General features: G+C 46.8%; 4 protein-coding genes across 4 annotated transcripts; all 4 read left to right on the top strand.

The window, feature by feature from the left end:
- Positions 1 to 629: 629 nt before the first annotated feature.
- On the top strand, positions 630 to 2,787 carry HOO65_020258 (GTP-binding protein 1; the record flags this gene model as incomplete). Its single annotated transcript, XM_071006545.1, has 4 exons — positions 630 to 689; positions 752 to 983; positions 1,038 to 2,312; positions 2,396 to 2,787. 4 exons carry the CDS (start codon positions 630 to 632, stop codon positions 2,785 to 2,787), a joined length of 1,959 nt encoding a protein of 652 aa, XP_070860896.1.
- A 2,069-nt stretch (positions 2,788 to 4,856) lies between these two features.
- On the top strand, positions 4,857 to 6,443 carry HOO65_020257 (uncharacterized protein; the record flags this gene model as incomplete). Its single annotated transcript, XM_071000028.1, has 1 exon — positions 4,857 to 6,443. One exon carries the CDS (start codon positions 4,857 to 4,859, stop codon positions 6,441 to 6,443), a length of 1,587 nt encoding a protein of 528 aa, XP_070860895.1.
- Positions 6,444 to 8,152: 1,709 nt separating this feature from the next.
- HOO65_020256 (Ran-specific GTPase-activating protein 1) lies at positions 8,153 to 9,733 on the top strand (the record flags this gene model as incomplete). Its single annotated transcript, XM_071006713.1, has 4 exons — positions 8,153 to 8,230; positions 8,822 to 9,230; positions 9,380 to 9,508; positions 9,660 to 9,733. The coding sequence occupies 4 exons, from the start codon at positions 8,153 to 8,155 to the stop codon at positions 9,731 to 9,733; spliced, it is 690 nt and encodes a 229-aa protein (XP_070860894.1).
- A 2,508-nt stretch (positions 9,734 to 12,241) lies between these two features.
- HOO65_020255 (Transcription initiation factor TFIID subunit 14) lies at positions 12,242 to 13,333 on the top strand (the record flags this gene model as incomplete). The annotated part of the gene is made up of 5 exons (XM_071006892.1): positions 12,242 to 12,400; positions 12,455 to 12,489; positions 12,560 to 12,708; positions 12,779 to 13,171; positions 13,242 to 13,333. The coding sequence occupies 5 exons, from the start codon at positions 12,242 to 12,244 to the stop codon at positions 13,331 to 13,333; spliced, it is 828 nt and encodes a 275-aa protein (XP_070860893.1).
- Positions 13,334 to 14,437: the final 1,104 nt, after the last annotated feature.

Here is a 14,437-nt window from a genome sequence, read left to right as displayed (position 1 = left end):
GGAGACATTACTTTGTTAACGACTGGAAACAAACAATTAATATATCCGAAAAGGAACAAAACTACATAATAAAACAGTTAGTCACGCCGAGAAGCCCCCCTGTCGTACCTGGTGTATAGGTAATACGGCCATAGCTTTGAGAAGAAGGGGGATTGGAGAAGCTTGAGCGAGGGGGATGACTCGAAGTGAATGCTAACTACTGACTCTACTGTGTGTGTATTATTACGTAGACCGGGATGTGACTGCAGGCCAAGGCCAACAGCTCAGCCTAGGAAAGTAATATCACAGGCGGCTGCGGGTGCCTGTCTAGTGGATGACTGGCTGCTATTTTCACGCATGGGCTTCTTTAGCTTTCCTTCATGATCTTGTGCGCTTCTTGTGATGCAGAGCAGTTGCCATATAAGCAGGAACCTTCGCTCTTGCCACAGCTTGTCTGACGTCTTTCCTGGTACATATTGCCTATGCTATCTTGTGCTGCTATCATAAATTTCTTACCCTTCTTGCCTTTTCTTCCTTGTATTTCTTGTTACTCTTCACGCTCTCTTTATCGCGACGCTGATAACATCTGAGTAGCATCATCCTATATACATTCGCCTCATATTTGGCGTGGTTTCCTTTTTCCCCACATCATGAACCATAAATCTTCAAAGTCCCAGTCCTTACCGCACGAAAGGCGGCGCGGCGAAGCAGTTAGTCTCCTCTTTAGCCGTCAATCTCGCTTGTTTTCTAACCGTTCTCTTCCTTTGGCTAGGCTCTCAGTGACTTTGCCGAGTATGTGGAGCAACAACAGCGCAAGATCGTTCACTATCATCGAGAAACAGTCGCGACCGATCTAGATTCGCAGTCCTCCGCACCTAATACAAATGCCAGCCCTAATAATCCCGACGCTGATCCCCAACAACACGACGAACTAGATGCCCTTCTTGAACAATTAGATCTAGGCGACGATGCACCAAAGACATCTTTAAAAGATTTGCTTCTAAGTAAAAATCCGGAGCATTTGACCCAATTAAGCAATCTGCTAGCACAGCGCCTAGCGGAGAGCGGTGGGGAGATGGTCTTTGATCTAGGCTTTGAGCAGGACAATATGCCCATGGGCTTGAACTTGGAACAATGGAACGCAGCATATGCCCGACTCGTCGAAGCAGCAGCACTCAGCAACGCGCACTGCCAACTACTACTCACTAAACACGTCGGGGGCCTAGTCGAAGCTGAGTCGACTAAAGGCACCGTGATTGGTAGCGACTGTAGTGGTAAAGTGCTCGTTCGGCGAGAACCACAAACTGTGGATGAGGTGATTGAAACACGCCTCTCTGTGGTTGGCAACGTCGATGCCGGCAAAAGCTCGCTGCTAGGTGTATTGGTCAAAGGCGATCTGGATGATGGCCGCGGTAGTGCACGAGTAAATTTGTTTCGACACAAACATGAGGTCGAAAGCGGGCGGACTAGCTCTGTGGGAATGGAGATCCTGGGCTTTGATTTAGAAGGCCATGTCGTTGGGTCGGACTCGGGCCGCAAATTGTCATGGGAGGAAATTGGCACACGCAGCGCCAAGGTCATTAGCTTTTCGGATCTAGCGGGCCATGAAAGATATCTGAAGACTACTGTATTCGGACTGCTATCATCCAAGCCGGATTACTGCCTGCTGATGGTCGCAGCCAACAATGGCTTGGTTGGTATGAGCAAAGAACATCTTGGCATTGCGCTAGCACTCTCTATTCCCATCATGGTTATCATCACCAAGATTGACATTTGCCCGCCAAATATTCTCGAGCAGACTCTCAAATCGCTAACCAAGATCCTCAAGAGCCCCGGGGCTCGCAAAATCCCCATCTTTGTTAAGACATACGAGGACTGTGTCAATACAGCCACGCAGTTTGTGAGCAGGCGTATTTGTCCCGTCTTCCAGGTGTCCAACGTCACTGGCGCCAATTTGGATCTAGTACGCACTTTCCTTAACATCCTACCCCATCACGGCAATTACGACAGTGAGGCACCATTCGAGTTCCATGTCAATGACATCTTCTCTGTACCCTTCATCGGCACTGTGGTATCTGGTATTGTCAAGTCTGGCGTCGTGCATGCCGGCGATAGCGTGTTGATTGGGCCTAACAGCCTAGGCCAGTTCACACCCACCATTGTGCGGTCGATTGAGCGCAAGCGAATTGGAGTCATGGGTGCATCGGCGGGCCAGTCGGCATCATTTGCCCTAAGAAAGGTTCGGAGTGACCTTCTACGCAAGGGTATGGTGGTACTTCCACGGCCTGAGAACGGACCACCACCGCCAGTATATCGAGAATTTGTTGCAGAGGGTAGGCTTTTTCTTTTTTTTCATTCCCTGGCCAGTCCAGTCTGCAAATTCTATGATTACATGTTGAACTAACACCGCCTACAGTTCTTATTCTCTTTCATGCCACTACTATCAAGCTACGCTACCAAGCCATGCTTCATATTGGCCCTGTCCGACAAACCTGTGCTATAATCGACCTCGATCGTAAATTCATCCGTACCGGCGATCGGGCCCTTGTAGCTTTCCGCTTTGTACAAAGACCTGAGTATATTACCGTCGGGACGCCGTTCCTATTCCGCGAAGGAAGAACCAAAGGGCTAGGAATAATCAAAGAAGTCGGCTATGATTCAAGTAAGCCGCTTTTACGAAATGGCGAAGAAGACGAACAAGAGGAGGAAGAACAGACGCAGACACCCAATGAACGGAAGACTAAGAATGAGGAGGAGAACGACGATGAATCAGTCCCAAGTGCACCGGAAGTGCAAGTAGGGGCTTGATATTGGGACAGACGCCTTTCTCTACGTCAATTGCATCTTGAGAACTTACCAGCGTAAAGTGTAAAGATGCTATCAACCCCTCTTTAGCTAATGCCCCCGTTTGAAGGAATTGTGACTGACAGGTGGGCTCCTGTTGATAAGGATTGTCAGCTGCAAGACACACGAAAGACGCTCGAAGTATCCTGCGCACCGGGCACACAGTACTGTTTTCTGAGATTTTCCAAGTTGATAAGAATGAGTGAGTTATTGTTGTACTAAGCTTAATGACATTGCGCCACTTTATATGCACTAGATGCCATTCACCGGGGCAGGACAAGATGCTCAATGCTGGGTCGGTCTCGTTACAACCCGGAAAAGTCTCAAAGGGGTTTAATCGCTTAGCGGCAGAATCAATAGACGGGTGCCAATTCATTCCCGTGACAGCATACTGTACAAGGATGGATGATGGGCATAAGGTTGTATTCCCTAGAACGTTAATAGCCCCCAGCTCCTGGGGCTTGTGCTTGTGCAGCTTTCGTAGCTCTAGCACGGAGTAGAAGTTTCATCTTGGGGGAGAAGGGGCCCAAAGGACTGCAGTCCCCAAGTTCTGCAGGGCCTGTGTTGTGTTTGTTCTTCATCCAAGCCAAGGTCTCAGCTAACGCTTAGCAGCCCTGTGTGAATTCCCCGCAGCGAATATGGGTAGGAAGTGGGGTGCCAAAAGCCCCTCCAACAAGCTTCCTCTTTGAATCCTCCCGTCTGGCGATAGCCCACTTCCAACATCTTGAGCTTCTTGGTTAACATGTGAAGAAGACAAGACACAAATATTGTCTAGTTCCCACCAGAAGCGAAGGATAGCCTTCCCCTCTTATCTCTCCAGTCGTTTGCATGCTTGATGCTTGGTGTACTGTTGCTTTGTATAGCTTTGCTACTGCCTGTCAGCCACAGAGCCGTGGCTTAGTGGCCCAGTGGCCCAGTGGCCCAGTGGCGTAATTGCTAGGGGTGATTTTATAGCAGGAAAAACGAGCGCTTTAACTGGGCTGCTCTCTAGGACCTCAAAGGCAGACAGGCCGTCGGGCTTCCACTGGCATAGCTAGCCTATATGTCTTTCTGCCTGATTTTATCGGCTTGCTTGCTGGATGTCTTATCTACTACATATGCTGTGCGTAGCTCGCTCTTGGCTATTTCTTTTCCTTTTCTGCCCTCCTCTTTCTTCTTCCTTCCCTACTTTTCTTTCTCTCAACAACTTCTTGCCTCTAACTCAATCAAACCTGTAATACTTGCGTCTCTTCTGAGTGCGAGCATAAACTTTTCTAAACAAGTCTGCTTTTGCAAAGCCAAGCAAACCAGTCCATCTACCAGTGCCAATCGACGACCATATCATATCGTCTTATCTAGGCTTGCTTCTGGGATTTCTGATGTCCTCCCTTATTTAGCACTTGCTTCACTCCAAATACAGAAACAACCCCTCCTTCCTCCTTGTCACCACCACTTCTTTTTGTTTGTTTTTTTGTGTGCCACTTGGCTCTTTCCCTCTCTTTCCTCTTGTTTCCTTCTTGGTTTCCTTCTTCTGCCACTTGCCTTCTGTCTTTCCTCATACCTTCGTTTTTTTTTTCCCCGTAAACCTCATCAGCCTATGTTGGCCAAGGGCTATTTATTGCCATCTGCCATTTGGTTCTTGTCATTGTTCAACAGACAGCACACATACGTCATCGTACCTTCAGTCCGCCCACCGCCCACCCCACACCTTACCCTCTCCATCTTTCGCGTCACATCTTCTCCCCTTGTCTTTTCGCCTCATTTCCTCTTTTCTACCCAACGAGCTCTAGTCGCTTCTATCTTCTGAAGCCCGCTTGCTCGTAGTACTACTATTGTATATGGAAAATCAGACCTCCTCTTGTAAACAGGACACTCCCATTTCACGAGACAAGGCTGTCACCGCTGTTCCTTTGTCCAATCAGAGCCTCCCATCACCTTCTCTAACTCTTTCAGAGTCATCATCTTTTACCTCTTGTCCGGTTTCTCTCCGCTTCCCTAAACCACAAGGCAACGAACGCCTTGCCCGCTGGCTAGCCAGTAGCAAAAATAGCATCATGGAGCCTTCTTCTAACGGCATCCCGGCCGCACCACATTTAGTGCCTTCCTTCTCTACCGAAGAAGATGCTGACTTGCTAGCAGAGTCCGCCTATGAGCTTGTCAGCAATATGGATACAGAGAGCCAAGACGGTCGTCTAACCCCTATGCTTTCTCTAGGCACTGCTTCGCAAGGCGGTGAAGACGATGTGCATAGTCTCGCTGACTCCAGCTCTGACGTTGAAGTTGATGCCGAAGCAGATGCCGATGCTGATGCTGATTCTCACGATAGCGACCATTACGAACACGAAACAGTCCCCTCCCAGAGTGAAATTGACCAAGCTAATGATGTCTGCCGCCGCGTAGCCTGCCGCTCGACCACTGATTTGGTCGATGAAGACGAAGACTACGATACAACACCGCTACCTTCCCAGACCCTCATTGACTATGTTTCTGTTGCCGCCGATGCTGCTACAACAGCTGCCGCGACTATTGCTGCGAAACATGAAACTGCTTCGGTGGTAACCGAATCCGATGAATCAGAAGATGAAGATGATATCGTTGACGGCGACGGTCCAGATCGCGACCGTACACCCAGAAGCAGCCATCTTGTTGTGGTTGACAAAGACCTCTCACGTCGCCATATCCTAGATCTCTTTCGTCAGTGTGCAGCGCCAGAAACCCTCAGCCGCAGTCCTTCAATTGACTACATGGAAGACTCGCTAGATAAGCCGTCTACCCCAACGCTTTCCATGACCTTGGAACGGCCTAAGGACAACGCCAGCCTATTGCTCTTGCGGAACCAGGGCAAGCTTCCACATGGTCATTATTCTTCCAAGATTGCCAAAAAGTACGGTCTCCCTAAAATGAGCATACTGGAGACTCTTATTGCGGCCTTGTTGATGCTCGGCTTCTTTGGGGTTTTTTTGTTTGGTACATACAAACTGGCAACTATTGAGAGACCTGAAGTTGCAGTTGCCCATATTGGGAATGGCATCTTGCCCATGAACATGCCCACTGCGACCACTACAATCGTCAATTACCACACGTCAGTTCGCTATATTTACGTGACAAAGACAGCAACACCCACTCCCACATCAGATCCCTTTTCGCGCTTCCAACTGCGGCGTTTTTGGCTCCCAAACGACAAGCCGTCTCTCATCTACACTAAGAGCACCAAAGCATGGGCTAAACTCTCTCATGTCGGCACGTCGCTCAAAAATAAGATGCGTAGCAAGGAGCCTATGTGCTCTATCCGTTCTCCGAAGCTTGATCATCCCTGGGCCACAATCAGACACAAGGCGCAAACGTGGAAGGACAAAATCTTTGCCGATGCCAAGCTTGCTCAAGCCAAAGACTCAGTCTTCCATCTCAAGCATCGTCTTGCACCCTTTCTGTCAAAGGAAGCACAAATGGTTAGTTTCCGGGCCCGTCTAGTCTCAGCCAAGTGCAAGATGAGCTATCTCCGAGCCCAGATTCAAGCCAAGGCTTGGTGGCTACACATGCGTGGTCATGCAGACGAAAGCAAACTTTATGCTATCCGTGGCGACAAGTATCTCAAAGACCAGCTATCCAAACTCAGTCGGTGGACCCAAGGCAGAGTTTAGCTAGAGACTCCACTTGGCGATATAGTCGAAGGGTTTTAGGCGTTGCAGGTTATTAGCACAGAGGATGGGTATGTGCATGAATGTGCACATAGATGTACATATGTTGATACCCTCTCTCTATAGTAGACAAAATTGTCTACAATCAAGGTAGGATACCCTTTTTTCCTTCTTTTCCGCCAGCATTTTTCTCTCCCCCAATTCCCCCAGCTCCCCTTTGCGTTGATTGTGAGGAGGGCTTTAATCACTTACACATTATTTGGGCTCGGCATAGGCTACGCTCTCCGATATCCCTCTCTATTATCTACTGTTTCTCTTTCTTCTCTCTTTTTAATCTCGATCATGCCGGACGTGTTCTACCTCACTACTACATATTATCTAAATATTTCCACATGCATTATCACAAATTTCGACGCCAGATCTACTTTGAAGCTCGAATAGCTCTTTTTTTTGGTGGTGGGCTCATACACAACGACCCCATCTCTACATAAATAGTCTACAATATCTCAGGCACGATCATCGTTTGGCGCTACTCTCAATCTATCTTGTGTATTGTTTTTTCTTGCTTGTTTTTCTTGGGTTTTTGGAAATTACTCGACCCTGATTGTCGCACTGAAAGAAATATATTTCCAGTGATGTTTGGTCTCATCATTATCAACATGACAGCTAGAAGTAGACAGCAAACCATAACCGTGTATGATGAGGGTTTTAGCAAAAAAAGTATTACATAGCTTTGGGCTTTAGAAAATGGACAAGTGCGAGTACATTGTAACATGACAGCATTTACTCGGCTTGAGAAGCCCAGAAAACGAAGGCCAATCAGTGGCGCAAGATCATATTCATTTGAGCCATGGGAATCGTAGGGTTTATCATGAAGATGAGGTTTTATGAACCCTAAGACATGGACCAATCAGAGCACAGGCAGCAATGTGGGCTGGGCTCCAGCTTGATTAAGTTTGGTAAACAAATAGCAACCTTCTTCCTGAATCTCTAGGTTTCCAAAGCTGTAGCCCCTTTCAAGCATGAGAGAGCAGTGATGAAGGAGAAAATACCTGTTGGGATATTTGGCACATCACAGGTAGTAGAGTGTTTAAAACCGAGTTATATTTATGTCGTTTTTTATAGCACCCAGTTGTAGCTTTCTGTTCCAGGGAAGAGTGAAAAGACCATCGCGGGGCTTTGTTTCTTGGTGAGCAAGGCAAAAAAAAAAACATGCTGCGGGGTAATAAGAGGGACTGCGAGGCCTTTGTTAGAGAAAATACAATGAGTATGGAGATGAGCCGGGGAAAAAGTTGCTTGAATACATTGTACAAGATGCTGTGTGCATCAAGAAAATACACAAAGTGCGTATATCTACATAACCGTCCAGGTATTTGCAGATGCCCAAAGCCGGCAGCTCATTTAGGTGAGCTACGACTACCAAGTTTTGGCTGTTGACCCGAATTTTATTTGGCTGCTTCTGTTGTAACTAACTAATCTCCTTTTATTCAATTATTATTTATTTTCTTTTTTTTTTCTGGATCAACTAAATCAAATCCCTTTTTTTCCTCTCCCCACTCCATCAAACTTCACCCCTTCTACAACACTTTTCCATCTTTTTTTCTTTCTCTTTTCTTCTATTTCCATCATCTTTCTTTGCTCGTTTATCTTTCCTCTCCCAAAACAAAACTCACACCCCAACTCGCATCCAACCATAACAAACTATCGTCATCATGACTTCCACCGAGCCGACGACTGAGCCTACTGAGCCCAAGGTCGAAGAGACCAAGGTCGAGGAGACCAAGGTTGAGGTATGATTGCCCCGCGTCTCTATTTTTTACTACACACAAAACACAAGCAGAGGTTCAGCTATGGTAGGAGGGGCGAAAGAGGAGAGAGGCGCCAGTTGTATTATCCAGCCTCATATCTTGCTGTTCTCTGGACATCTCGACCAAAATCGCCACCACGAAACAAGCCGAGATCGTTCAATGTATCGGTAATTCACAAGATGAAAATATAAATCTAGGAGGAAAACCCGGAGAGTGTCTTTAGCCTTGAAGCATCGAGGCTCAGCATGTTCTCCCGGCATTCTTTTTCTATGGCGATGATGCAGTTCACATGACAACTCAATGGCTTTCACGTGCCCCTCCTTTTCATGCGTGCTTTCTTTCCCCCACCACCATGGCATTTATCATCCGCAAGGACGCTATACCCAGCGCAAAACAAACCTTTCGCACGGCATGATATGACGCACAAGCATGCTCTCCTTTGTCCCTTATAATACCCCTCCATGCCTTATCGTTTACCCCTGCTTGCCCTCCCTCGCAACTTATGAACACCCCCTCACACAACTGTTAACTCTCTTGTTAATCTGCGGATAATTAACCATCTTCTTGCAACAGGCCGACAAGCCCGTGACCTCTTCTGCCGTGTTCTCGATGTTTGGCGGCGGCGCCAAGAAGGAAAAGAAGGAGGACGAGGATCGCGGTGATAACTCTGGTAGCGCCAAGGCCCAGCGTGATGCTGCTGCTGCTGCCAAGGAGGGCGAGGAAGATGAGGCACCCGAGTCGGAGGATGTCCACTTCGAGCCAGTCATTAAGCTGACTGAGAAGGTCGAGGTTAAGACCAACGAAGAGTCCGAGGAACAGATGTTCAAGATGCGTGCCAAGCTATTCCGCTTCGTCAAGGATACTAGCGAGTGGAAGGAGCGTGGTACCGGTGATGTCCGTCTACTGAAGCACAAGGAGTCTGGCAAGGTCCGCCTAGTCATGCGCCGTGACAAGACTCTCAAGGTCTGCGCCAACCACTACAGTAAGTTTTTTTTCCCTCTTTTTTTCTTGTTTACATATATATATACATTTCACAGTCCAGTCCCTTGGGTCTATAGTCAATATATTTGGCCGCTCGCTGGATGCAAATATATGAAACTCACACTAACATGACGTGATGTCGTCTTTTAGTCACCCCCGAGATGAAGCTGTCCCCCAACGTTGGCTCTGACCGGAGCTGGGTGTGGAACGTTGCCGCCGATATCAGCGAGGGCGAACCTGAGGCTGCTACCCTGGCCATCCGCTTCGCCAACTCTGAAAGTAAGTCGACTATATTATCTTTCTCGACGAGGCATACTTTCTTTTTTTCTTAGGAACAAAGAAACGAGGGCTTTTCTATGTCTTAGTGAAACAAGAAGGCAAAGGAAAAAGGAAAAGAAGGAAGCTAACGTTGTGTTTTTCTCCCTTTTAGACGCCAACCAATTCAAGGACTCATTCGTTGAGGCCCAGAAACTGAACGAGGAGGCCTTCAAGAGCGATGCTTAAGTGACTATATATCTCTTATCAAGAGATTCTCGCACTTCATAGGCAGCTTGTTTTGCGCCCCCTTCCCCCCCCCCCCCCTCTATTCCCCCTTGTTCGTACTTGTCCTCATTTGCGTTCTCCATCTACCATTACACACCTGACGGGTCGGTTTTGTCATTGGACTAGTACAAAACACAAAATGCAACACGCACATACATATACAATGTATGCATACTTGAACACATGGAAATAGCGGCCTGAGTCCAATGGCATCTCTAAGTGCTCATATTGCTGCTAGCCCCTTCTGTTACTGCCAGGTCACTTGCTGCAACTGCTCAAGCCCGGACTCCTCCCCGTCTCTCATTTGTGTCTCCTTCTCTTTCCCCATTGCCCCTCCTCCCCTTCTTGTAACAAGCACTGCACAGATGGACGTCAAAAATTTGAACGTGAAAATTATGTGGTGTGATTTTTATCCTGCCCTGACCATTTTGGATCATGACCTTAGCACATACCCCCCTTTCCTTTCCTCTGTACTTCACCCTCGCCTCATCCTGTCCCCCTCCCATCAATGAAAATAAATTTGAACAACAAGATACGCCAGAAGAAAAAGAGATTATGTTAGAATATGTTAAGCCATGATAATTAGGCCACAAAGAAAAAAGGAGAGGATAGAGAGCACCTTCTTGATTTGATCACAGCCACACCAGACTGTGGCGTCATGGGAAAGACAGGATTGTGGGGAAGCAGGAAGGAGAGAGGTGTGCCCAAACAAAACAGGAAGGGTAGTTTATTTATTATGCGTAGGATTTAGTGAGAAATTGAGAGGATAGACACAGAATGGAAGTCGAGTAAACAAAAACTTGGATGCACCCAAGCCAGGCATGCAAACAGATTGGTGGAAGGCAAAACCAGGAGGCAATGGGGAGTCGTGAATTATTCATTCTTAGAATCCACGTCATCTGAGATAAATGTATAAATGCCTGTGCATGCGCTTGTAGCAAAAAGAGCGGATGGATGATTTCACGGAAGCTTGGAGTGGATATGGCTTTCTTTTTCTCTTCATGCTTGCCTCTACGTATGTGTCTGTCCATCCATGTCTCATGTTCTCTTTGACCAAGACAAGCAAGAGCAGGAAAGCAAGAGCAAGAGCAATAGAAATACAGCAAGACTCTACGCGGTTCTATTGTTTTCTTTCCCAGCCGTTTGCTCCTTCCTCTAATTCCATGTATTCGTAGTCTGCCGGCCCGTTACTCAACCTCTCCTCCTTCTCTTCCTCTCTTCTCTTCTTGAAGCTTGTCTGCTTTCTCTTCTGCGTTCTGCTTCTTCCCTCTTTTTCTCCTAAACCCAGCCCAAACAAACCTTGCCACTAACCCTTTCCCTTTCCCCCCAGAAAAAATAAGTAGCCTGTGAACAAGGCAAAAAAAAGACAGCAGCTAACAAGGCCAGCAAGCGTTAGGCAAGGCCAGATAGAAAAAGAAAGCGGAACAGCTTCATAGAATAAAGAAAAGAGAGGTCTAGAGCAAATTCGTGTCCAGCCTTGCAGAGAAAATACAATAGAAATTATTATTTTCCCTTTCCCTTGCTAAATCGATCTCAAGAGTCACATCTTGAAGGCAATAGAAGGCCAACTCAAAGGAAAACGAACTTCCACCCTTGATTTTTCCCTCCCCTTCTTCTTTCTTCCCTTCTCACTCTTCATTTTTTCTTCTTTTCTTCCCACCAAAAATCTTGCCTTTCCTTTTCCAGTGCTTCTTTTAATTCCCTTTTTCTTCTCTTTTTTATCGCATCTTTGCCTTGTTGAGAGTTTTCGCGTTTTCCCGCTCAAAAATTCACGATCGCCTTTTTCTCGTTACTCACGATTTCATTTAATTTGTCTTGCATCATCATCAAGCTTTTTCTTGCTGCCTCTTTTCATTCCCGCCAGCCTTTTTTTTTTCTCTTTACTGTCCTGTTGCTGGGTGGCCTGTATAAGTCTCGCTGGTCTCTTTGCTCCTCTTTGCTCAACGCTCAGCTTGACAATTCATCTGCAACACTCTCTTCTCTCTCTTAGACTCACTCATAATGATCGTCGAAGTAAGTCCGTTTTTCTTCTCCCTAAGCTTCTTTCTTTGTCTTTTTCCTCTGTATTCTGTCAACAGGCTGCCTGTTTCTCTTGCTACACACTTATTCGCCACCATACACCGAGGGTGACTTATAGCTTGACACAAGCGCTCTGCGTCTCATCTAGCTGTGGTTCCATTTCCTCTTATGCCCTCATCACCAGAATCAATTCCGCCAGATTCTTCATCTCCGTGGTCATCTGTTTTCTTGGATTTTCATCTTGGCCCAGTTCTTCCTTCCGGTTTTCCTTCTTTTTTTCTGGTTGACATATACAGCCAACATGCATCCAATTATCGCGACCTGTCTTCCCGAAGACGGGTCTCGTTGCGTGTGGGTGGATTTGCTACATATCCGGCTTGGTGGTGTGCCTTCATGTCGTTCATTTTGTCTGTCTAGTTGAATTTCCCGCTTGTAAATTCACCCCACGATATGATTGTCGACTCAAGGACCAAACGCCTCGCTCTTGCTATTGCTCTTGCTCTTGCTCTTGCTCCCACTTTCACCCCATTCCTGTTTATCAAGGCCACTTCTTCCCTCCTTTTCGCAGAAGAATACGCTTTGAAAGACCAGCCCATCACACGTCTAGCTGTAACGCCCTGCCGCCGTTGTCGTCGTCATTGCCGTACTAACTTATCTATCCAGCGCAAAATCAAGCTTGTCACCGATCAACATGAGATGTAAGGCGCTATCCAATTCTCCTGGTTTTACTATGTCTACGGCTACTAGCATACTAACTCTTTTCTGCAGCGATAAGCCTTCGCCCGTAGAGCACTACCCCATGCGTGAATGGTCTATCAAAGTTTTCATGCTGGATGCTGCTGGAAACGAGCACCCTGCGGATTGTTTTAACAAGGTTGTTTATCACCTCCACCCTTCTTTTGAGAACCCTGTTCAGAGTGAGTATATCTATCTATCTTCGTGCAGATACGATCCAAGTAGCTTCTAACGTAATATCTCACTATACAGCTTTCACAAAGCCTCCCTTTGAGTGTAAAAACGAGGGCTGGGGTGGATTTGAGCTTTCTGTTGACTGCTACTACACCGAAAAGACAAAGATTTCGGTGCCACATGATCTGAGCTTCCACCAAGAACACTACGAGTCCGTCCAGAGCATCACATTCAAGAACCCGTCTCAAGTCTTACAAGAGAAGCTACGGGAGCTGGGCCCTCTGCCTAATGACGATGAGCGCCCCAAGAAAAAGGCTGGGGCGACCGGCAAGAAATCCAGTGGCCAAAAAATCGACTATGAGAAGATTGCTCAAGCTCTGGAGAAACTTGAGGAGGAGGATTTACTCAAGGCCATCCAGATTATCCACGATTTCAAGTCAACTGACACTTACATCAAGAGCGATGTTGAAAGTGAGTTGCATCCACGGCAATCCCCATCCTAATTGCTCGCTACTAACTAACATTTTCTTCTATTTCTTAGCCGGAGAGTTCTCCATTGATTTGTACACTATGCCAGATGTTCTCACGAAAAATTTATCAGACTACTTGGCCACCAAGAGCCTAATGGCCTAGGGGTATGGACATGGCTCCAGCTAGGGCTCCCCTATTTACCAAGTCGTGAACCAGGACATTTGCGATATTACATGCTCACAAAGCACCATCAACCAGTTTCTACTACCTTTTCATTTCTTTGTCATTTCTTACATATTTTTATCTTTGGATTTTCTCCCATGTGTTTCTTTCTCGCACTGGGTTTGCTCTTCTGCTTCGATTGTTGGTCTCAAGTTTTCTGGTACTGGTTGTTATTCTTTTCCCAAATTTTGATCTTCTGTGTTTTATTTTCCATTTGCTTTTTCCCTGATTCCTCGTTCCAGTTCTCCTTGGGTAAACCATTCACTACCATGTAGATTAGGACTCAGCAATTCGTTCTATGGGACGAATAATCTATTTTAGACGCCAACCTGCTATTAGGCTTTGACATCCTGTCTATGAGAATCTGAGAGGCTCCTGGACAATGGGAGAGCCTGGTCTTGGAAACATGACCGGCGATTTGGCGGTGTTGATATGTCAACATATCACCTCACCAATGGACGTGGTTTCAGTCATGATATTCTGGTTTGCTGCCAGCAACATGGTCACATGAGCAAGTGACAAGTCATACCTGATGTTCCAGACCCTAGACATACCCTAAGAGCGTGTGATTCTCCAAGTGGTGTGGAAAAGCTTAACGGGTGTTGTCTCCAAGGGTTCGTTGAAATGATTGCATCATGCAAACAAAGCCCGACGAGAATGGCAAAGCCAAGGCCACAAGGCCAAAGCCGAAAAAGACCAAGAGTGTATGGGCAAGTTCCGAGTTAGGGTTAGATTCGGGGTTCACTCGTTGGGTATGGGAGGCGCAAGATTGGAGACTTGGGGGTTCTTTGTTTCGAAAAGATGGGGGCGTATTCTCCAAAGGCTTTGCAAGGAGCTTGAAAAAGAGAGATGACCTCTCAAAGAAAAGAATAAGACGAATCACCCGTTCTTAAAACAAAACGATGGGAAAGCTGCCATGACAACCGATGGAAAGTCAAGATAAATAAGTGCATGTTTCTTTATATAGGGAGTCTTGATAGAAGGCAGGAGAGAAGGGACTGACGGAGCCTGGGAACGGAAAGAAGTTGAAAAGAGAAAAGAGAG

This window comes from Ceratocystis lukuohia (genome assembly GCF_044167205.1).
Source record: "Ceratocystis lukuohia strain C4212 chromosome Unknown Supercontig2_pilon, whole genome shotgun sequence".
In the NCBI taxonomy this organism is placed as follows: domain Eukaryota; kingdom Fungi; phylum Ascomycota; class Sordariomycetes; order Microascales; family Ceratocystidaceae; genus Ceratocystis; species Ceratocystis lukuohia.
This window is presented reverse-complemented; position numbering and strand designations above follow the sequence as displayed.